Source organism: Ciconia boyciana, chromosome 21 (assembly GCF_034638445.1).
Source record: "Ciconia boyciana chromosome 21, ASM3463844v1, whole genome shotgun sequence".
Taxonomy (NCBI): domain Eukaryota; kingdom Metazoa; phylum Chordata; class Aves; order Ciconiiformes; family Ciconiidae; genus Ciconia; species Ciconia boyciana.
Genome location: NC_132954.1, coordinates 6,280,658 through 6,305,660, shown reverse-complemented (window position 1 = coordinate 6,305,660; position 25,003 = coordinate 6,280,658). Strand labels below are relative to the sequence as shown.

The window sequence follows — 25,003 nt, the reverse complement described above, 5'->3', positions numbered from 1 at the left end:
AGATTTCCTCCACTGACCTTTCTGGTTTTAATCAAAGTGGTGCTGCCCAAGGTGTTTGGTTGGATGAGCTCACTGGGTTTCCATGTCTGTTTTTACATATATGCTATATGTAAATACAGAACTCTCTATATAGATGCCCGCAGGCAAGCTGCGTGTAAAGGTGTTTGCACACAGATATATATGCCAAATTGAGAACAAACAATAATGTCTTAAGTTGCCTGTTCCTAGGAGACTTGGGGAAAAAATACACCTATCTGAAACTAGTTCTGATGCTGCTGTTGTTCAGAGTCAGCTTTCGAAGCTCCCTGGTGTGGAGCACTGTCGTGGATTTTTGTCTAGTGAAATGCGCTCGGGTTTCACTGACAAGCCTAGATAACATGCAGGTAGTTTTCATTGATTATCTGTATTTATATTTTTTTTTTTTAGGTTCTACATTACCTAAGCCCCCAATATTGTTGATGGTGGAAGTCTGTCAGAAAACTTAGTGTGTATATCGTTCCTACTCTGCTTTTCCGTTAAATGTATTGACTCACGTCATAAAACACTAGCGCTGAAATACTGCTGAACCAACAGACGTGAAGGCTTTTAGCTTATGATGTGTTGACCTGAACTGCTCTCAGGGTCACGTTACTTGTATTTAAGTCTTGTATAAACCTTAGCGGGAGTGATTTGGTGTTATGCCACACAGTTTTAATGAGCCCACTAGATTCAGTTTCTGCGTTTGCCCTGCAACAGTGGTTTAGATGGGAGGGATGTCGCAAAGATATGCAGAAAGGGCCTTTCCTTCTTAGTTTATCCCCTCCTCCTCATTGTGCTTCCTTTTTAAATCCTTTTTTCCTCATTGTTGGAATCAACAAAAAGAACTACGCAATAGAAACTCCCTGGTCCTGGTTCCTTCAGCTATATACCTAACACTATTTGCTTTCATTAGTTTAAGCGAAATGGTTATATGAACAAAATAGTGTGTGTGAGGTTAAATGTATTCTTGAGGGTCTTTTCTGACTTAGAAGTAATGTTTGTGTGGTTTCCTCAGGTATGGCCTCTAAGTGCTCATAGATCCCACATCTTGTACGTATTTTTTCCAGAAACTGGAGTTTTGCTAGCGCGGTGCTTGCTTGCAGCTCCAAAATCCTCATTTTCCTCTGGAGCCGAGTCAGGCAGGAGCAGAAATCCCCACGGAACCCCAGGAAAAGTGGCCTAAATTTGGGGTGCCTGCGGTGTTTCTGTGCAGAGGAGCAGAGACTGAGCGTTGGCGCTCCCCAAACCAGCTCCTTGCCCACGCGGGCTGAGGTTCTCGCTCTCGTGAGTCACCCTGGCAGTGTAGGCTGGCTGCTCTGCGCTGAGCAAAGGGACCCAGTTTCCCCACCCACCACCAGAAGACAAATAGCATAAATAGCTGATGAAACATTCCTGGTGGAACGTTTTCTGTTAGAAAATGCTGTTTTGTCAAAATCTTATCTGCATGATATAATATTTGATGGAGAAGTTTTGAAAGATTCGTTTCAACTTGTTTCATTTAAATAATGTCAAAACACTTGATTTAGATGTTCTTGTTTAGTTTTGACTTTTATTATTCTAATGTGGAAGTGATTTTACTTAAACATTCATCAGGAGAAATGTTTCAATCTTATTGAAGTAACATGTTTTGATATTTCTGAATCACTTATTTTTGGAATTTCTGCTCTGCTAAATATTTCATGAATTTTACTATGTATGAAAAGAAATGTAGGAACCAGGGGATTTTCTCAGGACAGAAATTCCATTTTCTGACCTCTCTAATGTAATAAAATGTGCTAGGTTTGTTTGCCTGCTGCTAACAAGGAGATCACGTGCACGATGGAAAATGCGAGCTCTAATTCTTCATTTCTCCCATTCTTAGACCTGTGATTGCACTCTGTCTGTAGAGATGTTCCAGCCGGGTTCATGCAGTGTGACAGAAAAAGGACTACACAAGTGAGGGGGAGCCCTAGGAGGGAGGAGACCATTCAATCAGTACCTTGAGAGCATCTGTGTTACCTTTATTCTTTCTCAGCAGAGGGTCAAAAGAGACTTATTTTTCTGTGCTTGGCTGCATTTTTTCTGAGTATCTGGTAGCCTGAGCATGTCCTCATTTTACAAAAGCAATGAATATGCTGAACGCCTGTAGCTCCCTTTGGCTTCTGCAGTATCTGGAGCTCCTTAGCATGTCTGTCTGCAGCCCCTTGGCAGAGTTCCCGTGGCCACCATCCCTCCAGAGCCACAGATACGTGCAGAGGGAAGATCTTCAGGTTGGAGGTGAATTCTTAGCCTTGCTGAACCTAATGGCAAAACTCCCGTGGGCTTTAGGAGGACAGGGCTCCCTCTCTGGAGTCAGGTGTGGGCAGGAATATGTTGCATGTCTGTGTGTCAGTTTTGTTGCTTCTCAGTGGAGGAACCTCTGAACGTGGAGGAGTAGCCTGAGAAGTGCTGGCACTTCTGCTCCCCGTGGTCCCGGCAGAGCTGGGTACAAATTGGGCTGGGAGACGCCTGCATTGCTCACCCTGGCCCTCAATGCTGTGCGCATTGTTTTAAGAGATGGCTGGAGTGACGTACGTGACGTCCATCTCATTCTGAGCAAATATCAGCAACCAGAGTGGTACCGGGACGTGTAACGCTTCCTTCCCCAGGGCCCCCAACGTCGCAGGGTTCAGCGACAGCAGGAACTGGAGACGCTGGATGAAAGGGACCCTGCAGGACAGCTTGCCATCAGTGTTATTTGCTAATACTGTATATCAAGACTGCAAGGTGTGAGAAGGAAAGGAATAACAAAAATGAATTTTTAAAGGCTGTTGACTTGTACCAGAAAGCGTTATCAGTTTCCCCTGTCTCCATCAGGTCACAATGATACACGTTTAAAATACACATGCTGTCCTTTGATCTTGTTACTATTTCTTGAGTTTTAAAGCTGGATTTTCTTTACATCATTTGCATTATTTGTTTCCTGCCCTTTTTTTTTTTGAGAGTAATGTATAGTTCCGTGCTACTTTAATTATCTGATCTGCTTTATTTTTTGTCCTTTATATGCAAGTACAAATCTTAAACATTTGTGTCGTGGTTTAACCCCAGCACAAATCCAAAGCATAACCCCATACTAGCTACTATAAAGAAAATTAGCTCTATTCCAGCCAAAACCAGCACATTTTGGATTTTCAAAGTCTTCAGGAAGATACATAAATCCTGGCAAACTGTTTTCACTGACAGGCAAAAAAGAAACCTATTTCATTAAAACTTTAATATTAATATTCATTTATGTTAAACTATTTTGGGGATGCTTCATTACCTGGCAGTGACTTTTTAGTTCAAGATGCATAGAGCAGTTGCAGAAGCTAGGTGCCTTGTTGTGACTTCTATTCAAAATACACCTGTATCTAAGTTGCCTGAAGTCAGAATAATAACGAGGTGTTGCTTGTTATTCAAACCAAATTGGAATATTAGATGGAGTAATGCAAATCTCGGATTATGCGATTTTCCTCTGTAAAGAATATGTCATAAAAGAAGTTTCCAATTTGGTATAAGAAATTGAAAACAGGGAGAAAAGACAGCGAGGCTGATCATAGATGATGGGGATAAAAACTAGAGAACGTGGAAGACGAGATGAATGTGAAGCAGATAAATAATGTGGGAGCACTAAGGAGGCTGTAAAGGAATGAAGTTTTGTAGCTAATAGAGATGCAGAGCAGGGGTCCCTTTTGAAATGAAATTGTACGGAGCAGAATATAACAGAAAATTGTGTCCGCGACTTTCTTGAAGTCAAAATACATGCGCAGCAAGAGATTAACTGTATGTTTCCATGCAATAAGGTGTCAGCTGTCTGCTTCGGGACCACACGGAGAAATGGAAATGGGGGTAGGAGGGGAGGGAGAGACAGCAGACATCGCAATCCAGCAAACACACCCCAACCGCGTCCTCTTTGCCAAAGAGTCCTGGAGGTCCCCTTTAGTGACACGTGGTCTGTCTGCTTCAGAAGTCGTCCTTGAAGCAGGTGCAGATTAGGATCTCCTTGGGTATCTCTGTTTTTCATTTAGTTGTCATAATTTAAGGATGAGGAAGCACTTAGGAGAGGTTGTTAGGAAGGCTTCTCAGCGACAGTGGTAAAATGTGCGTGTTAAAGACAGATCCTGGCTACCCTCTGCGCCGCTGCTGACCCCGCTCCCGGGTGAGATGGCGCGGAGGGGACCGGCGCTCCCTTGGGGATGCGATGTCTGTGCCGCAGCGCTGGCGAGCAGCACGTGGCGCGGATGTACGGCGGGCACTGCGCCAGCTCGGCATCAGAGCCTTCCCCCCACGCAACTTTTGTTTTCTTTCTTTCAGAGATTGACCAAGGGAGCTGTGGTGATCCTGGGATCCCAGCCTACGGCAGGAGAGAAGGATCCACGTTTCGCCACGGGGACAGTTTGAAGTTTGAGTGCCAGCCTGCCTTTGAGTTGAAGGGACAGAAAACAATTACCTGCCAAAAGAGTAGCCAGTGGTCTGCTCAGAAACCAGTTTGTGTTTGTAAGTCAGTGAGGAGACGGCTCTAAAATACCTTCGTTGTGTGGTGAGGTGGTCACATAAACAGTATGTTTGTGCTCTGTGCTTGGTACCTGGGACAGGGCAAGTTCTTGTGGTGGCAGAGATGGCACCAAGCTGCAGCTTCGCTTACCTGAAGCCGTGGGGAGAGTTTGGTTTGGCCCTTCTCTCAGCAGAGGAGGGATGTGCAGCAGGGAGCAGCATCTAGGCGGAGATTTGGGCTTGCGCTGGGACTGTGTGCTCTCTCTGCTCTACCGCTCTGCCCTCCCGGCGTTCTGGTTCTGGAGAGAAAGTAGGGCTTTGGTGTCCGAGACAGGAGGCATGGACACACACACACACACGCGCACAAAAATTAAAACTTGATTCTATTTTTGGCCACTTAATTTTCCTTCATTATCTGACAATATTCAGGCTCCCTGCTGCTGGACCTCAATTTTTAATTTGTTGCATGAGTTCTCGGCAGAAGTGGGATATTATGCTCTCAGTAGTGACTAAGGATAAGATTTTTGGATGTAAATGGGAGTTACGTGCACAGTCCCCATTGGGTGTTAATGGCCTCACTGTCCTTTAAAGATGCATTGGGCAATCCGCTTCATTATATTGACTGAACCTTCACTCAGAAGCAATGTTGTATTTGAACATTTCCAAAACTCACAGATTTTCCCCAGTTGGTGACAAGCAAACTTCTTTTTGTCTCATCTCCGCTTATTCGGATGTGTTAAAATCTGTGCCTTTGAACAGATACTATGGTGTGGGGGAGTGAGACTGAACCTCACAAAAAAATAGGAAAGGAAAATTCAGCTGAGCAACAGACAGAGGACAAAAGTGTGGGGAAAATGGATAGAGAGAAAACAGGATAATTTTTAGAAGTGTGTATTCACTATGCAGATAAATAGATAAGCTGGTGTTAGGTACTCCAGTACAAGATGCTCATTTGTAGTGTGGCAGGACTTGATCCGTACCAAAGAGATTGCACAGCTGGGGGAGCAGACCCCAGGACTTCGGAGCTGAATCTGGGCTCTTCAGGAGCTGTGGGAGAAGCAGGGGCTTTAGTGTCCCTGCACTGGCAATTTTGGGGAGAATGTGGGAAATGGTTTCAAGTAAGTGCCTTTCTTTTCAAACACTAATTTAAGCTCTGAGCATTTGAGAATGTCTATTTGGGGAAAGGAAGCAATTACTTTTTGAATTTTGCCTTTTCCAGATGCCATTACTCCCTTCATACTTGGTTTTCTCTGTAAGCAAATCAGCTAAAGATGCTGATGAGGAAAATGGAGTTTCCCTGGTTATTTTTGAAGTGAGAAGTGTTAGACCATTTCTGTGCTTAGCGTCAGAAGGGTGGTGGGTTTATTTTTTCCCATTTCTCAGAAGTTCAGATGAATTTGAACAGCTGATGGTTTGCTTGAGGTTCTTGCTGACAGTTTGCAGTGAGACTAAACCCATAGTTTGTGCCCGTAGGATTGGATCCTAGTAGTATAGAAAGGAGACTTTCCAGTAAAGTAGGATTATTTTTTTTGTAGATACATACTGAACAGGGGCATCAAACCAAGCCCCAGTCAGCAGTCCATGCAAAGGCAAAGCATAGCACAAGCATGAATCTTTTAGTTAAAATAATTCCATTGTATTCTGTTCTCTGTGGCCCTCCAGCTGTGGATATTTATGAATCAACAAGGCAACATGTAGGTAGTGGAAAAAGTATTTCATAGCCCTCTCTACACCTTTATTCCCCTGCCTTTATTCTAAACAGCATCACATTAGTGTGCATGAATCAGAAGAGGTTACATGACAAAATGTGTAACCTGGCATGAAATCTGTAGTGGGATTAGTAACAACTCTCTGTAAATGTTGGGAGACCATTAAATGTATTGGGCATGAGATGGGAAAATAAGGTAACCTGATCTATGTGCTGCTAGTTGGAATATGCAAACAATTCAGTGCTTCTGATTCTGGCTGCAAATGCGTGACAAATGCAGAAGGAGATTAAACAGCGTGGTATGGCGCATCCTGCTGTCCTGAGCAAATGATTTATGAGCAGACAGAATTTATTGTGGAGAACTCATTTCCTGGGGCTTCGATGACAAAGCAACGCAAACCATTTAAGTAATGCATCTGCATATTGCAATGGGTTCTTAATTCGTGACTGACTGTGCCTTCATGATAACAGACCTTCCATCTTCATCCCCTTTGTTGTCATTGCATCCCTTAACCGTCCAGGGCGAGCACATAGGGCACTTGAGAAACTTTGCAAGACTTCTTAGTGCATGCCTTCTGCAAACCCCTTACTAAGCAAGGTATCTCTGGCCTTGCTGTGTATGCTCAGGTTATCTCTGCTGATCTGAGATTCTTGCAACAACTGCACTGGGGCCTGGGAACCTGTGGTACTGTAGCTGGATGGGGCAGCACAATCATCCATCTCTCTGCTCTGAGCTTGGTGTCTGCTGCTGTGCAATGTGGGTGTCTGGGTATCAGTGATGACTGGATACTGAAGACCTCCCTTTCTCCCTATTCTGCAGCACCTCGTAGTGCTCACATCACCTTTGTAGTTGCTGTTGTTTGCTCTGGCACTTGCATTTTCAAAGTTACAGAGCTGTGGTATCTGTCAAGGGCTAAGGCAGGTCTCATAACCCAGGATAACCTGAGCCATTGCTTTCATACAGAGCTACGTTCAGTTTTCTTGAATTCTTGAAGGACAGCAAAATGGGCTTAGGAGATGTCATGCGGATAAAAGGAAAACCATTGTGCTACTTAGATGAAGTTTGGGCTCTGATGGTAGGAACTCATAAGGGATATAATATTCAAACTGAAGTCTACAGTTACCTGTGGCTGAGGAGATTATTAAGCTTATGAATGGGGAACCAGCCCGTAATTACGGCTATAACGGGAAGCTGGTGATTTGTTCAGTTACTGCAGTGAGAATGATGATGAAGGTCTGGCTAGACATAGTTGGGGAGCAGGGCATTTCAGTAGTGCCATAACTTTCAAATACATGGTTGGAATTACTGTTTAAACATACTCATGTATAGTAGGGAAAAACTCATTATCTGAATTTTATGTGAACTATTGCAGTGGAAGGCCCTGCTACAAAACGTTTTCTATGACCACAATTTGTTTCACAAGGTTTATGTTTCCTTGCTAAGGAAAGGAAGAGCTAACATCCCCTTTGCAGGGGGATAGTGCTCTCGGAGGGTTTCTGCAGCAGTTCAGTAAGTCTTACAAGGTTCTTTGCTATTCCTTTCCAGCAGCTCCCCTTCCCTTCCCTCCTCCTCCTCCTGCCTGCAGCCCTGCCCCTGTGGGCTCGTGACCTACAACTCCCGAGCTTCCAGTCCTGCACCTTTAGCTGAGCGGGTGACTTGCGCCAAGCAGTGCTGTCATTTTACGTGATAGATTATGGCATAAACCGTCATGACAGTATATTTGTCCTTTGTAACCATCTCACTGAATAAAGGCAAAGTTTTTGCCTTGTTTTAATTATCCTCTGCCAGTTGCTCTGGGAGAGTCATTTCTGAAAACAACATATTTTCTGATACAAGTTCAGTTCGTTGATCTTAGGCTTGGCAAACTTCAAGTTTTCTGGACCCGTTGCGTGTTCTAAAGGTAAATAAATTATAGTGAAATAAAATGGTATGTACATTCTGATTGCAATGCATCAAGTAAACCTGAGGGTGGAGGTTTCTGCACTGAACTGAGGGGTGGGTTTTGTTTGGCGTCGCTTGACTGCAGCTCTACAAAGCCAGGGATAAATATGCGCACGCATGTGTGTATGTATCTCTGCGTGTGTATGTTGAAGTGGAGGGGCCGTCATTTGAGTTGTCCTGTTTCAGAGTACTTCTGGACTCCTCCAGACACTTTACGTCCATTGATCGGATAGTCATTACAGGGGCCTTGGTGTTGCTCTGGTCTTGCTTTAGGATCTTCATTAGACTCTTTTTGTTGTGTTTATTGTAAACTCTCTTTGTATTATAGACCTGCTTAGAGCAGCAGTCATGCATAATATTCCTCTAAAGAGAGCAGAAGGCATTTTCCAAAGCATTTCCAATTGAAATTGTGTGTTCTCTTCTCTGGCTTTGGAGCAGATGTTACGCTTTCTTCCCTTCTTGTTGACTTGAAAACCTCAGCCACGGCCCATTTCTCCTCACCGATTTGCTGACGGTTGCTGTGACGCGCAGGAACGCCGGGCAGAAGCAGCGCTGTGCCCACTAACGCTGGAGATCTGTGCTGTCTTGTTGCGAGTGGTGCATTGACTCTCTCAGACCACCGACGAAATCCTTTGCGTTGTTGAGAGTTGTCTTTGAGTTGGCTCCGTTAGGAGGTCGGCCCGGCCCAGGATCCCCGTCCTTCCACGCAGGTGTATGGCACTAACACAGTTGTCCTCTTTGGAGGCATTATGATTTTGTGCATTTTTCCAGTCTTTTAAACATCAGGTTTTCCTTAATAGCAGTATAAAATCGTTCTTCTCCTTAGTGGTAATTACTCCTTTTTTTTGTTAATCCCATATTGGCCTATTATACCTGCTGAACAATCTTAGCTCCTCTTTGCAAAGACTGCAGATTTCAGTTTTGAGCTGAGTGGCTAACCTTTTGTGTGCACTGTCTGGTACAAACATTCAGGATTAGTAGCTGGAAATACAAAGTGCAATAGATGTTTTCCCAGCAATGTACTGAACAGAACCATGTAATTTCATATCGCTTGACAAGTTTTTCATTTAGCTCTAAATTAAATTGTCAATTGGTCATTATTTTCTTTCTCTCTCTTTTTCTTCTCTTTTCTTCTTTCCTGCCCACTATTCACAGCAACCTATGGAGCCTTCCTTATGAAGAGTAATTTGGAGAAAAGTGTCTCTTAAGTTAGCAGTGATAAAAGCATAGTTTGCCTTTTTAAAAATAATAGCTTTTTAACAGAGAGAGTAGTTAATCCTTGGAGCAGTCTACTGAAGGCAGTGATGGGTTCTCCGTACCTAAACACTTATAAATTGAGATTGGATGGATGCTCCTTCCTGGAGATCTGTAGGAAGCAGGAATTGTTTCATAGTCTGTATTAAGGAGGTGGACAGATAAGATGATCAGAATGATCCTTTATTGTCCAATAATTCTTTAATCAGAAATTCCAGAAAGTTTTCTTTTAAAGGAATTGATACTTTTTTCATTATAAGGGGTTTTTTTAGACTTTTGAACTGTAGCCAAGGCTTTCATTCTTCTGCTGAAACCTGATCCTTTGTGTGCTCTTCATATTACTTCTTTTATTCTTAAATGGATGGAACAATGTGTGTTAATTCACAAAATGTTTCTCCCTCCTGCTGTAAACAGGTTTTCTTTTTCTAGCTAACATTGGGCTTCTTTATCTGCATGTAGATACAGTTTTAGTGGATTTTGGAAGAAGTGTAGGGATTCTATTAATTTTGATTTCCAAACTGTTTTGCCATGTGGGGTGGGGGGGGTGGTTGTTGTTTTTCTTTGTTAGTTTTGTTTTGATTGATGCTTTTATGAAGCATGCTGATACAATTTTCCTGACGTAATGGCAGAGGCACGTTCTGATTAGCTCTGCCAGACAAGTTGGGAAAGGAAACTGGTAGCTAACCTTAACCTACCAGAACATGTCAGCTCGACCTCTGCAGAGCAGCCGGTCACATCCGTCGTTTGTGCAGCTGAAAGCCTGCCAAGAGATGGGCTCATTGCCTGCTGAGGCCTCTTCCAGGGCTTAGATGGTTTCTACATTGTGCAACAGATGTGTGTCCTTCAGGACCCATTAACACCGTCTGCTTGCCCTTGATCCGAGTTGGGTTCAGAGCAGCAAATCGGTGGTGAAATGCTCCTTATCTGCAGCCTGTTCCTCTGAGCCATTGAGATCCAGTCTTTCTCTGGCAGTAAGGGAAGCAGATTAAATGAAGGCAGGATTACCATGATCTCTATATACATGTGGGATTTGTAGCTTTTGTTAACAACCTTGTTTCACGGTTGCAGCCATGTAAGACCATTCCGTTCTTAAAATTAAGCAGGGCACTTTCCCTCAAAGCCCTTGTTCTGCATTGCAGCCCTAGTTCATCAAAGCACTGAGATTTAAATGTTTGCTTAAGTAGACATACATGCTTAAGTGCTGTGCTGGGCAGGAATGCACTTAAGCACCTTCTTAATTACAATTAATTGTGTTCTAATTGTCCCCCACGCACTCCCCCAGCATTTTTTTGGTGTAACCTATATGAAAATTTTCCATTTTCCTTTCTGTGACTTTAAAAGGTGGCTGCTTAACCAGTCCCTTCTGCTCTTCCTTGAGAGTTGTCTCAAACAAGCTGCACGTCTTCCAGCATGCCACTTGGCAATTGAGTTGCAAAGTTTCCCTTGGTGTCTGTATCTAAGGAAAGCTGACGTCCACCTGGGTCAAACCAGAGCCTGTTTTCTCCTTGGTGTTACTTCGTCAGTGAGTTCTGTCTAGCAGTTGTAGAGCCAGAAGAAAGTCTCTTCTGTGAGTTGCTGCTCTGCGCGTTCTCTTGGTTTCCATCAAATTGTTAGGGGCTTGGGATACTTGTGCAGTCAGCCTGGTTCAGCACGAAGGTTGCAGTGATAAGGCTAGAGGGTGCGAGATGAGGCTGTGGTGGTGATCCAGCAGATGTGGCCAGCTCTCACGTCCTCAGCAGGGATGTTCCTCCTGCAGAGAGAGCCTGCACGTGGGAAGAGCTGGAGTGGAGGACTTCACGGTGGGGTCAGGCCACATCGCTGTGCATGCAGCTCACCAGAGGTGCTCCCAGCTGCGCTCTCAGCGCTGATCAGGAGGATGCAGTTTATTGCGTTGTCTCCATGCTTGTTATTTTACGGATTGAATCAGTTGAACTGTTACCCTGATAGGGTTTCATGCTGCTGTAAATGAGCTGTCCTGTGCCAAGGCATCTGTCCGCATTCTGACAGCAATTGCTCAGCGCGATGGGTTGCTTCTCTTTACACGAGTCTGAATCTGAAATGACGCTTACTGGTTTTACCAGGCGAGGAGGCTCTCTCTGTCCCATTCCCCTATCTCTATATCCAGAAAATGGGAATGTGGTGTGTGTTCTGTTGCCATCTTCAGTTTGGTCTGCAGAGAAGTTCCCTTATGCCTGCCTTATTTTATTTTAATGCTTTATGTGTGGGGTTGGTGTTTGAGAAAGCTGCAATGGGACATTTCCAGTTTGCAGGTGGAATCGATGTGTGCAAGTTTATCTTTAAGGCTCTTTCTGTTGCTCGCCATGAGCAGAGCTTCACGTGTGGCTGAACCTGCCTACACGCTCTCTGCTGTACTTCATCACCGGTGTGCAGCTGCTGTCACCCCAATTGCAGTTACACGCTTCGGAGGTGCCTTGCCCTTTCTGGTGGTACAGCAGTCATCCTTCATGCACTCCGTGTGCCGAGACCGCGGGACTGTGTGGAGAGCGAAGTCAAGTCCCAGCCTGTTGCAGCTTCCAGCCTGCAAGAGATGAACGTGCTGCAGCAGTTGGCAGACGGCTCCGAGCGCTGCAGCAGAGGAAGGATGCTCTGCTAAACCACGAAGGAGCAAACCGGGAAAGGTACATAACAAGAGCACTAGACTGCTTTGGGGCTTTTGCCAAAAAGTGACGATTAAATTTCCGTCTTCATGTGGACACCGCCACTGGTTCCCAAGAGAGACTGCAGGGAGGGGGAGAGTTCCCTTAACATAAACAGGGACACACAGGAAAGGATCTTGTCTTTGTGCAGAAGCCTTGGAGCACCTCCTGAATAACAGATGGCCGCAGACTGGCAGACAAGCAGCCCAACACTGCCCAAGTGGGGATTGGCATCTTCCAGTAAGTTTACAAAACTTAGCTTATTCCCAGTAACCCAGTCACTGCTCCTGTTTTGAGTAGGTAGAAATGAAACCCGCTTTGGTATTGTAGCGCTCTTCTGCGTGCACAGAGGCCCCTGTACAGTCTATTTTAAGATCACTGATGTATCCAAACTCTGCCTATTTTTCATTATTCTTAACGTACCTGCTCTCCCGCCCCTGGTTAGCCGCATGCTGGCAGTGACAGCTACTCCATCAGAGTAAGCTGAAGAGTTTGTTCCTCTGAAATACAGAAAAGTTCTCCCAGTTAATATTTGCTCTAGACTCCTTTCCCTCACCTCCCACTTGCCCTGTTGGTGCCTCAGGGTTTTAAGAAGGAAAATGCATTGTGATGCAGATGTGTGTATTGAAACAGCAGACACAGAAAGAGGAAAATACAAAATGTAAAGCACTTTGCTTTGCAGCTTGAACAGTGCCCTGAGCTTCCAGCACTGTTAGCTATTCGGGACGTATGCTTCCCTGAGTGAGGCATGCCGGTTATTAACCAGGCTCCTGCTGAGGTCCTATTTTTCCAGTCCATCAGAAAGCTATGCCTAGAGGAGGGATCTTCTTAAAAAGGAAAGGTAAAGCAGAAAATCCATCACTGTCTTCAGACTCTCTCCCAAGTGGTCAGAGTCTGTGGGAATGATATCTAAAAGCTGAGAGAGAAGCCAGGATTTTTTTTGTTTCCATGGAGACTGAAATTATTACAGTGACTCCCTGCTTGGTCTTCAGGCCCTGAACCTGGTGCCTTTCCCGTTCCCATGCCTTGCAGGTGTGCCCTCTCCCCGGGATCAGCCCTGGATTCTCGCGTGCAGGATGAGCGGAGATGGCGTGTCTGGGGCCACCAGGCATGCCTCGCCGGAGAAGCGAGGCGGTCTGTGAGGAGGCAGGATCTTTTGAAGGCAGAAGAAAAGAGAAGCAAGCTGTGCCTAGACTGACCAGACAAATGCAGGAATTGCTCCTGGCTGAAAGTGCAGAAGCAAGCAGCGGTGCTAGTGAATAACCGTCAGATGCCTCCGTGTTCAGCTCAGCCACGAGCATCTCACGCTGGGACCGTGGGGCAGTGCCCTCATGCCACAGCCGTGTGTCCCACTCAGCTTTCTAAGACAAGAAGCAATGAGCTGTTTCTTCACTGTTTCACTGCTCTAAATGAACGCAGAATGTTGACAATGTTTGTGATGACATGAATAAATATCTTGTACTCATTTGTTAATGACATGGGTCTCACTGGCTTTGTTAGGTACTCTGTTTCTGCTGGGTTTTGCTGTGATTTGTTCTGCTGTATTTAATAAAGGGATTTTTCTTATTGCTTTTGCAGTACTTGATCAGTAATAATTATTGACAAAGATCAGCGTAGGCTTATAAATTTGAACCTATGCTATGCACATAATGAAATGTCCTCTCATAACATTTAAGAACAACCGTAATAAATACTAATTTCAATCTCTTAGCGCAAGGCCTCAGAGTCACGGATATTCCTAACTCGGTGATCCTGACGGACAGGCTGCAGGCAGCGGGGCTGACCCCTGTCTGTCTGTCACGTTTCGAATGACTGCTCGCTCCTCGGGGGCACTTTGTTCCTGACTGTCTCGGATGCACAAAACAGCATGAGACAGGTAGCGCTCAGCTGTCTTCCACCTTTCTTGGGTACTATCATCTTCGTTCTGATAGCACATTTCACTGTCGGTGACACATTGTTAAACAGCTTCTGCTTTTACCCGAGTGTCCAGCAAAGCACTTCTGAGAAAGCGGAGAGGCTGATGTGGATCCTGGTGCTGCCTCTGCCCGGTGCAGCCCCAGACCAAAACTCCCTTTCATGCTGAAGAAAAACCTCTCCTGCTTAAAAAGATAAAGAAAATCTACATATTGCAGATACCGTAATCTTGTTAATGAACCCTCCGGATCAGTTGTTGCTTCCTGGGTTGGACGTGCCCCTCTGGGAGGCGAAGCCGGGCTCCCCGCTGCACCGAGGAGAGCTCGTACGCTGGTGCCCTGCCGTGGCCGTGGGCCTGGGACACGGACGCGTGGGACGGTGGCCTTTTGCCCTACAGCCTGCAACTTGGCTGTCTCCTACACTTGTTATTTTATGGAAAATCAAAATTGTCATTTGCTTCCCTGCAGTGGAGACTTTTGGGGGTTTTTTATCTGTTACTTTTTAATCTGTCATTTTGTTTTATCTAGCAAAGGTTAATTTTATATTCTTCCCTCACTCTGCTTTTCTTTCTTTTGTCAGCAAGTTCTTTGTTGTTGTTATTTCCCGAAATGAGCCACCAGCGCTGTGCTGTAATAGCTGTGCTAGCAACTGTACCTCTCTGTTGCTGGCTGTAGGTCCTGTATGAATGCTAATTTACCATTTTGGATTTAAAAATTTATAGGAGATACCTAGCTCCTGTGAGGAGTTCCTACTGCTAAGATGTTTCTCTGTGTGTGAATGCATTTATTTTCAACAGCTATTCCTAGGCAGATTATAACAAGCTTACGCTGACAGAATTATTTGACGGCATCCCTTGATATTTCAGCATCTAGTAAAGAGCCAAAATCCTGAGGATATTTTGCAGTTTGTTTTCTCTTTAATCTGTTCTCTTTGTTGCTGAGAGCAGGAAATAGATTGTGTAGCTCTTAGCCTTGATAACGTCATGGTAACGTCCATCTTGTTTGATCTGAAACCATTAAGTGTTGAAGGAAGACAGAGGGAAAATAACAGAGGGAGGGTGAGCATTGAACCAAATAATTGTATAAATGCCAAACTAAAACCAGCCTCATCCTCTGTGTGAAGTCCTTTTGCCAGGAATTAGTGAGATGTATGTTCCGAGTAAGGGATTTTACTAAGGGTGATGGTGGGGGAAAAAGATGAGTAAAGCACACATACATAAAATATCAAAAACATCGGGTAGGTACTACTTAAAAGGCAGCCTTGCTTTTTCAAATTAATGGACCTTGTCAGCTGAAATACAGTATATATTGAAAACCCTTGAGAGCTGAAGATTTTTTTCATATGCACTCTTCCCCTCAACTTCATTTTAAGACTGATTTTAATTATTTTCATGGGAATGGCACTCTAGTTTGATGCCTCTTTTTGGTAACATGGTAGCCCAGCAGAAGTCAGTGATTTATTTGTAATGGGAAGGGGAGCTGCCCCTGCCCCTGGGCTGCAGATGGCAGCCTGCTGGTGCTTGCTTTGAGTTGTCCCAAGGCCCTGGCACTGGGGGGAAGCGTGGGAAGGTTCTCGGGCTGTTCCTTGCCCGGTGCAGCAAAGTCACTCCCAAAACCAAACAGCAGCCTCCATTTTTCAGCGCTATTTGGCACAGGTGTCAGCAGCTGCCCAAGGAGATAGACAAAGGCAAATTGACTCACAGCTCCTTCTCAAAGGAGTTGTCAGTTTATTGCTGTATGGTACAAATATTTAATACAGGATGGGGATGGCCTGAATGCGAGGAGTTTGTCTAAAGGCAGTGGGGCTGCCTGGGTGCAGTTACGTCTGTTGAGGAGCATGGGTGAAAATTGCCTTTAGGAAACAGAGAGGTAAAGTAAAAGTGCAGATTTTTAAGCAAATCCTGAAAAGTCTGCACTGCGCTCCGAAGTGCATCTGCAGTTCACCCAGCACTTTATTCTAAAAAGCTTGGGTACAGATAGCAGCAGCGGAGCCTGGAGGTCTGTACGGGCTAGCAGCTGAATTGAGTCCTTACCTCAGGTTTTGTCAGTTGTGCTGAGTTGTGGCCACAACAGAAGACGTTGCTACGAGGTCTAACTCGTTTAACGTTAACTTTATTTTGCGCTAGCTGTAGTCACACGTTTGATTTCTGTGTAGGTTTCCTCTCAGGGATGTGCAGGAGAATTCACCTGCAAAATACCAAATCCCTGCCTGGCTGAGTGACATTTTCTTCCTGCAGTAAAAGAAACCCGTGCTCCGCTGTGCGTGGCACAAAGCCTACATAAATGTAAGGAAGCGCACTATTGAAAAAAGGGGCAGTACTGTGCTAGGCTGGAAAATTGAAAATCAACCAGCACCAGGACTTGGAGACTACTTTGAAGTCACTTCTTCCCCGTGCAAATAAATCACTGACATCTAGCAGTGAATGGAGCACTGAGCCCTTCCTTTCTTTAATCATCTCTGAGAAGCAAAGCAATTGGGAATTTGCAGGAATCGCCCAGCTCAAGGGATAAAGGGGGAGGGGGAAACAGGACAGAGCAGCTTGTAGGAGCGCCGTGCTGCATGATTGATGGTGATTTCTTATTGCAGTTTCCTGCTTTTTCAACTTCACCACCCCATCTGGGATTGTGCTGTCACCAAATTACCCCGAAGAATATGGAAGCAGCTTGCACTGTGTTTGGTTAATTATAGCTAAACCCGAGAGCCGAATTCACTTGGCTTTCAATGATTTTGATGTGGAGCCTCAGTTTGATTTCCTAGCCGTGAAGGATGGTGGGACTGCTGAATCTCCGGTGCTGGGGACCTTCTCAGGAAACCAGATCCCCTCCTCTCTGACCAGCAGCGGTCACGTAGCCAGGCTGGAGTTCCAGACCGACCACTCCATGGAGAAGCGGGGCTTCAACATAACCTTCACCAGTAAGTGCCTGATCCTTCCTTCTGGTTTTCATTTCAAGCTCTCGACTCCTGTTAGGGACTAATGGGCAAGAGTTTGATCTCACTAAAACTATTGCAAATCCAGAGTAAGTCTGAAAATTGGGGATTACTTCAGATTTGCAGTTGGATAATTGAGGATGGGTTTCAAGCTTAGGGCTGATTGCACAAGTTCTTTCTGGCTGTGAAGTTTAAGTGTTGTCCAGTGGTCAGAGAAATAGTTTGGCCCTGGATTATCTGTCCGTGGAGCAGCCAGGGTTTCTGTTCTCCCATCAGCCTGCAGCTTGCTGTGCGAGGTGGGCTTTCTGCTCTCTCTCTGTGCCTCCATTCTGATCGCTGAGGTGAGACAACGCTTTGTGGACAGCTTGGGGCAGATCGGGAGGGCTTACTAGATCTCGGATGGTTGTGTTCATCAGTCGATACTGTCATCGTTTGCTGACGCTGAAAAGCATGCAAGACTTTGAAGATAAAGGAAAACATGTAGCAATGTCTTATAATGTAAAGCATTGAAACTTCCCCAGATATATGGGGCTTCACCTAAGTCCAGTCTTCAAATCTCAAATGAATGCTATGGTAATTTTATCCTCGTATTGTCCTATAATTTTCTAAAGAGCGTTATTAAACCTATTCAGCAGAACTGATAAATGAGTTTGTTATAATAGCCTTTAGCGGCACAGCTAAATTAATAGCCTTTCTGGCTATGATTGCAAATCCTCTATTTAAAAAAAAAAAACCAGAGGTCTTAAGAAATCATTTGCCACACTACAGCAGGCTGAAGGCTCATCAGATGAAGTAGCTTGTGTACGGTAGTATCACACACCCGGGACTGAGTCCTAGATCCTGCAAGTGGGGAGACACCTCATCCAGAAACGCTAGTGCTGTCCTCCAGTGTGCATCTCCAGCGTATGACATAGCCGTGTTGGGAGCTGTGGCTGTCCCCTGTATGAAGACATTTTTAAGCCACATTTTTTATTGTTGTAAATGACTCAAGTATGCATGAGTTAATCTATCCTGACTGCGTGAACTACCGAAAGGGAGCTCCTGAGTCTTCCTCAGACACCTTACCATCCTTTCCTTCCGTTTGGGTATGAGAGGGGAGACAACCTATTGCTGCAAGGGAGAGATACAAGAGCACAAGGAACAGGTTCAGGCTGTGTTTTCCCCTTTAGCAGTGTACATAACAAGGTATTATAAGAGTAACGAAGCTCTGTAGGAAATCCAGAGCTCATCTGAATTTGGACAAGTGCGTTACAGATACTAAAAGCATGTGTGTGTAATTAATCTGGAGGCTTTAATCTTTCATATGTTGCCCATCTCTGAACACCACCTCCCAGCATATGAAGCTATAGTACATAATAATGTGCTTAATGGGGAATTAAGGCTATAGATTTACTTTCTGATTAGTTGGCTGGCCTAGTTTTTAACTGCTGGAAAAGGGCAGGCCTTTAAGCAGAGCTATGTGTCTGTGCAATTCCACGTGCAACTTTGCAACACCTAGAAGGGTAATTGCTGTGTGTCTTTCATTTTATCCTAGTTATGATGACAAGCAAGGTCGGGGACTCTCTGGCAGTCAATCACAGAACAGGCTGAGAGGACCCTTACTTTTAACCACAGGGCCTTAAAGCTTTTGTTGTTTCTCATTAACTGTTAACGTACGTCCCCTCTGTGCAGATGCCTGCACTGGGGTACTTTCAGAGTTTTTAAAAATCTTTCTCTGTTTTGAGTATTTGTGCATTTTTATATCTGAAAGATTGCTAAGAAGATAGTTTGGTTTTGCATGCTCTTTTCTAGCCCCTGTATCTCAGAACCTCTTGGATGCAAAAGGTTTTAATCTCATCCTTCCTCTCTCAGGTTGCAAATGAATACTTGCAGTAGAGACAGGGAACAGAAAAATTTAAGCCACTTTGACTAGATGAAAAGTTGAACTGTGGGAACACACACTTGGGTCTCTTAGCAGTGTAGGGAAGAGGTGGTGACGTGACTTCTGCCACAGACTGACTCATCTGTGCAGAACACCGTAGCTTTGCTGGGATGATAGCGGGCCAAGTTCAAGTCCATGCTGTTTGGTCTTCCCTGTGAGGAAGGTCTGCTGCCCAGGGGCAAGCTCAAGTGCTCTTGTCTCCATAGGAAAGACATGAAACTATGGTTTAATTTCTAAGTTTGTGGTCCAACATACTTATTTTTGAATTGGACAGAGATGGAGGAAAACAAGTTACTCACTATTCTCTTATCTTTCCCTCTTAGCGTTTAGGCATAACGAATGCCCTGACCCTGGCGTGCCTGTGAACGGAAAGCGATTTGGTGACAGCCTCCAGCTTGGCAGCTCCGTGTCCTTCCTTTGCGATGAGGGCTTCATTAGGACCCATGGCTCAGAAACTATCACCTGCATCTTGAAGGAAGGAAATGTGGTCTGGAACAATGCGGTGCTCAGATGCGAAGGTGAATTTTATCATCTTTCCTACTAGTCTGTGCGAGCACCTTGGAGGGAGAACGATCCTCCGGTGTATGCAGCCTTTCAGGAAAAAGGATAACAGCTCTGTCTGCCAGGGTCCCAGTCAGATAACCCACAGCGAACGTATACGGTGCTGACCTTGTGGGAGGCCTTTTGCCATCATATAGGCAGAGGCATTTGTTGTTGAGAGCTGAAGGACTATTGGACTTCAGTTCTGACCCTCAGCTTCTCAGTTATGGCTGTGGTTTTACACAGCTCTGGAAGGCGTTGTCTGCACAGAAGAGTTTGCTTGGGAGGAAGTGCCAGTCCAACAATCACTGAGCACTGAACTCAGTTTGTTTTCTAATTTTTTGTGAAATGAGTAATGGGGATTATTTTTATTGGCTCAGTTCCTGTTAGAACTGGTGTTTTTCTAATAACAATAATAAAAAGCTTTGATTTACTGATGACTAAAAGTAAAAAACTAATGGGAAAGAAAAAGACCTAAAAAAGAGTTGAAAGATGGATAGAAGTCCTGTGATTATGTAGCTTTGGGGCAGAAAGGAGCCTCTTGTTCAAAAATAATTAATTAGGATCCAGTTGAGATCAATTGACTTTCATCTGGCGTCCTTCAGATCAGCAGTGAAGGTTTTAGGCCTAGACTTAGATAGGCATTTAAGGTCATATCAAATGTGACGTTTTGTAGCCCTTGCGCAAAGCTCGCACCACGGTTGGCCCTGGGTTGGTGCTTCAGCAGCTGCTCTGGAGGAGCAGGGTCCCCTTGGTCCACGAGGACTCAGCTGGCAGTGAGCATCGTGGGACGGCAGCCTTGGTCTGCCCCGTGGGAGCTCCCGAAGGCTGTGAGGGTAACATGGTCGCACTGCCATGCGAGACGTGCGTGACCAGCACCAGTGGCTTAACTCAGCGGGACACGAAGAAACCACTGGTGATGAATCCTGCAAAGTGCTGAGCAGGGGGAACGCAAACTCACGGGAACAGACATACTTTCCATTCCGTGTGATTTTTTAAATTTTTTTTTAGAGGACAATGCATTGCAGTTGTTTAGGGCTACAGGATTTTGTACCTCTGGTCCATCAGATCCGGTGTCCTTTTTCCGGAAAAGATAATATGCCTTCAGCTTCTGCTGATGGCACAAGGGACCACAATGTCGAATAAATGCCATAGTCTTGTGCTGTCCCTTGTGGTAGAAAAGACATGACTCAATTACCACAGATATGAAAGATTTTCTGGCACCTGCAGCTACTGAAATGCAAACTGACCTTGCAGCTTTCTCTGGTTTGATATCTAATAATTATTATTATACCCTGTCCCCTTAGAGCCGCTGCACAAGGTCAGGCAACTGACTCCCACAGATACAGCAGCAGGCTGCTACATCTTCAGTTTAAGCTGAAAATGCAATTTCTTACCAGCTAGTGGTGTTATTTCGTCTGGTTCTGATTATTTTTAACACGTGAGAAACAATAATGTATGAAAGCTATTGCGTGGCAGGACAATACTGCCTGGCAGGAAGGGATACGTCCGATCACGCCACAGCTTCCGTGGTGCTCTTCACCTGAATTGTGTCATTTTCCTTGTCCCCAGCACCATGCGGGGGCCACTTGACGTCGCCCAGCGGAACCATCCTGTCCCCCGGCTGGCCTGGCTTCTACAAGGATTCCCTGAGCTGCGCGTGGGTCATAGAGGCCCAGCCGGGCTACCCCATCAAGATCACGTTTGACAGGTGCTCACCCTGGACTTCTCAAAAGTTTCCTCCTCGCGGTTGTTTTCGGTGGTTCCAGCAGTGCTGAGTTGTAGCCACCCCCAGAGGAAAAGGGAACAAACTGCTCAGCGCTGTGTTTGGCAGTGAGGTTCTCTCTTTCTCTCTCTCTCTTTTTTTTTTCCTCTCTCCTTTTTTTTTTTTTTTTTTAAAATTAACTCCTGACAAGACATTAAAATTCACCTAACATTCAAGAAAAAAAGGTGGAAAATGGTGGGTTTTTTTTCCCCCCTCTTGTTTTGACTAACTCCTGCTAATTTGCAGTGCTATTTTAGATGCACGTAGGACACGTTTTCAGAGGCTGAGCTCCCACGTGCTCAGCGTGCCGGGGAGAAGCAGCGGTGAGGATCTTGCCCTGATGCAGGTGTGCCGAGTCTCTTGACTTGCCCTGGATTTCCCTGCTTGAGGAGGGCTTTGCTTTCTTGAACCTGGGCCTGTATGTCTGAGAAGTGATTGTTCATGTAGCGTAAGATGCTTGTTGCTGCAAAGACTGTTCAGCGTCAGCAGATGAAGCAGGTGAAGGATCAGAAAGAAACCAAAATGCGTAGGAGGGGAGCGACGTGTTCTCAGTAAGATGCTCGGCCAGCTGAAGGTCAGGCAGTAGAAACGGACCCACGTACTGCCCCGCGGGCTGTGCTGCCTTCTGGTCATTAGAGTACATTCAGGACTGCAACGACGAAAAATTAGCCTCGCTGGTTTTTCACAGACATATTCTTGTGTCCCTTTCAGATTTAAGACAGAGGTGAATTATGACACCCTGGAAGTGCGAGATGGCCGGTCCTATTCTTCCCCGTTGATAGGGGTCTATGATGGGACTCAGGTGCCCCAGTTCCTCATCAGCACCAGCAACTACCTCTACCTCCTCTTCACCACTGACAAAAGCCACTCTGACATAGGCTTTCAGATCCGATATGAAAGTAAGTGCAAGTTATTCAGGTAATTACGCGCTCTCCAGCAGCACAATGGACTCAATCAGAGGCCCATTGGACTCGCTTCTGCCCTTTGCCAGGCCGTTAGCACTGTTACGGTGATTGGAGAATGCGAAGCTACTGCAAGTGAAGTAGCAGCTTCTGCTTTTTGACCGTCTTGGTTGTTTAAAGTTTTTTATTTTACCATCTACAGAATATTACTGATTTTAGGAGGCAGAGTTGAGTTCCTCTGTCCGTTTCATCCTCTTACTTTGGGGGTAATCAGTAGGACTTTGAGTTCATAGGAGGAGTTGAACTTTCCCCCAGGCTAATCGCTGCCCTTGCAGCAGGCTCTGCAGCCACTGAGGGGTCTGACACGAGTGGGTTTGTTTGCCACAGCTGTGAAGCTCCAGTCAGACCACTGCTTGGATCCGGGGATCCCAGTAAATGGCCAGCGCCATGGGAACGATTTCTACGTGGGAGCACTGGTGACGTTCAGCTGCGATTCAGGCTACACCCTGAGTGACAACGAAGCCCTGGAGTGTGAGCCAAACTTCCAGTGGAGCCGGCCGCTGCCCAGCTGTGAGGGTAAGGGCTGCGGAAATAACATCTGCAGGAGATGGCAAACCATTGCAGATCTACTGCAAAAGCAAAGCAGCAATCGTGAAGTTCACAGTGACATTTGATTTGTGTATTTTGTCTGATTTTGATGGGTTGGGCTTTGTTTTGACATTCAGAAGAACTGATATTCTTCCAGCTGATGATGGGTTTTGAATTCTTCAATTCTTCTTTTTTGCAGCTCTATGTGGAGGTTACATTCGTGGTTCCAGTGGTACCATCTTATCCCCAGGCTTCCCTGATTTTTATCCCAATAACTTGAACTGCACGTGGACAATAGAAACATCACATGGAAAAGGTGAGAAACCTTTAGTTTAGAGTGGTTCTAGAGATGGACTGGAGGATGGTGGTCAGTGGGGGAGGCAAGAGTTTGTAAACCAAGTGTAAACCAAGAGTTTGTCTCCGAGGCAGTGATGATGGGTACCCATGTGCTCAGCCGGTTGCCATTCTTGCCTCCACTCAAACATTGTGCAGAGGTTTTTGGTGCGCTCAAGATGCAAAGGTTTTTGGTGTCACATCTCTTAATCCCTTTAAGGTAGAGAGGATTAAGAGGGAAAGATGGTCCCGTATCAAACCCCCAGATCCGAGAGCCTGTGCCAGGCATTATCTTTGGTTTCAGACCTTTGTGGCGGTATCGTCTGGGAAGTTAGCTGGTATTTGGATACCTGGTATTGCCAGTAACGCCACACGGAGGAAGGGCGAGCTGACACTGACACTGCTGCAGTAGTGTTTGGTACTCGATAGTACTTTCAGCTTTTTTTTTTTTTGCAGTGCTGGATCGCTATCTATATAACATTTTACAGATGGCGAAGTGGAAGCTTGTAGTAAATCATTTCCAGACATGGGACAGAACTCAGGCTCTCGGTTCCCAGCTCTGCCCTAGTTCTGCAGCTCTCGTTTCCCCACTAGCTAGGAGTATTGCCAGCATAGAGGCAAAGCACAGATCTATTTAGTCCAATCTCCTGCGAAGCACGGGCTAATCTTTTGTCTTGGAGGAAAATTTCAACAAAATGTATCATCAATGATTAGATAGCCAGTTTTATGTACAAGGGCAGGAGGTAATTTCTCCTGATCCAGTCAGTATCTGCCTGGCGTAAGCACAAAAGGGTATAAACCCTTTATGTAACTTTATGCACTCTTATATAACCGTCTCATCGTACCGGATATCAGCACGACGGGAGCTATCATGAGCCAATTTTGCAAAAACCATTTGTATTACAGCAAATAAACTTGTCAATGAACAGCACAGTGCATTAAGGGAACCATCACATGCTGTGAAAAGTATTCTGTTGAGTAGCAGCAATCCACTCTTCATTAATCCACTCTGCCTTGGATTCAGCTCTCCGATGAGACGCTGCATTATCCTGTAGCTAAGCTAAGCACAACACAGCAAACTGATGCTCTTTTATATGAGCAAGTGCAGCTCTGGTGGCCTGTGTGCTTTTATGCCAACATCAGAAGAAAGTCTTCTGACCAAGCTAAGCAAGGCTCAAAAAACATGGTGCATTTTCAAAGGCAAAGGAGGTATGCCTAGACAAGTCTAGGGGCTTTTTGTCCCCTGTCCTGTAGAAGATCCTGCTGTGGCCACTTCAGTAGTACAGGAAACAGCACATCACCTACAGCAGTTCAGTGTGATGCAGTTCAGGATCATCCAAAGAATCCAGCCCTGGATCTGACCATCTTGAACCGGAGCATGTGTGGCGCACTAGGGGAAGCTGGATATTGAGCTCTCTGGAAGGCTGGTCCTAGCTTTAGTGGTCTGAAGCCTATGAGCTTCTTCAGAAATTCTAGCCTTAGTTGCAGGTAATGAATATTAGAAAATCAGACCGTGAGCTGCTCTGTAAATCTAGCTAGTTGTAGTGAAAATGTATAGGTCTCCAGGCCTTTGACAAGAGTTTCAGCTCTTCTTACCTATCAGGTTGTGCTGGAAAAGCGGGGATAAGATTCTGAGGAAAGAAGTTGAGTGTTTAAAGTAAGAGACTCCTCTATACCAATGAAAGGAGCACGTTCATACCGTGTTCTGTTTGGTATTTTCATCCCTCTCCTTACCCACTGCTGGTATCCTTCCTTCAAGGTTGTTCTCCAGGAGCTCGTTAGAAATAAACTGCAGCGTTCGGTGGGATCCCTCTCTTTGCGCAGGTGCCCTTCTGCGTGCAGGGCAGCGGGCTGCGGCTGCCAGCGGCCGGGCTTCGCCCCAGGCGGAATCACCCTTCTTGTGGAGCTTTCTGGGCTAGGAAAGCTTCACCCAGGCAGCTGCTTGGATGCAGGAAATCTCCAAATCCAGTTAGAGGTTAGGGCGAGAGGAGAGGATAGATAGAGGACGTTGTGCAGTAATAATAAGCTGGCATATAGCCAAG

At 45.4% G+C, this 25,003-nt stretch overlaps 1 protein-coding gene across 1 annotated transcript in view; it reads left to right on the top strand.

The window, feature by feature from the left end:
- CSMD2 (CUB and Sushi multiple domains 2) overlaps window positions 1-25,003 on the top strand; it is a 313,890-nt gene that overhangs the window by 175,432 nt on the left and 113,455 nt on the right. The window contains 7 exon segments of the mRNA XM_072885005.1: window positions 4,330-4,512; window positions 16,571-16,897; window positions 19,157-19,351; window positions 20,946-21,084; window positions 21,850-22,037; window positions 22,428-22,616; window positions 22,828-22,944. Of these exon segments, the coding sequence (XP_072741106.1) occupies window positions 4,330-4,512; window positions 16,571-16,897; window positions 19,157-19,351; window positions 20,946-21,084; window positions 21,850-22,037; window positions 22,428-22,616; window positions 22,828-22,944 (1,338 nt within the window).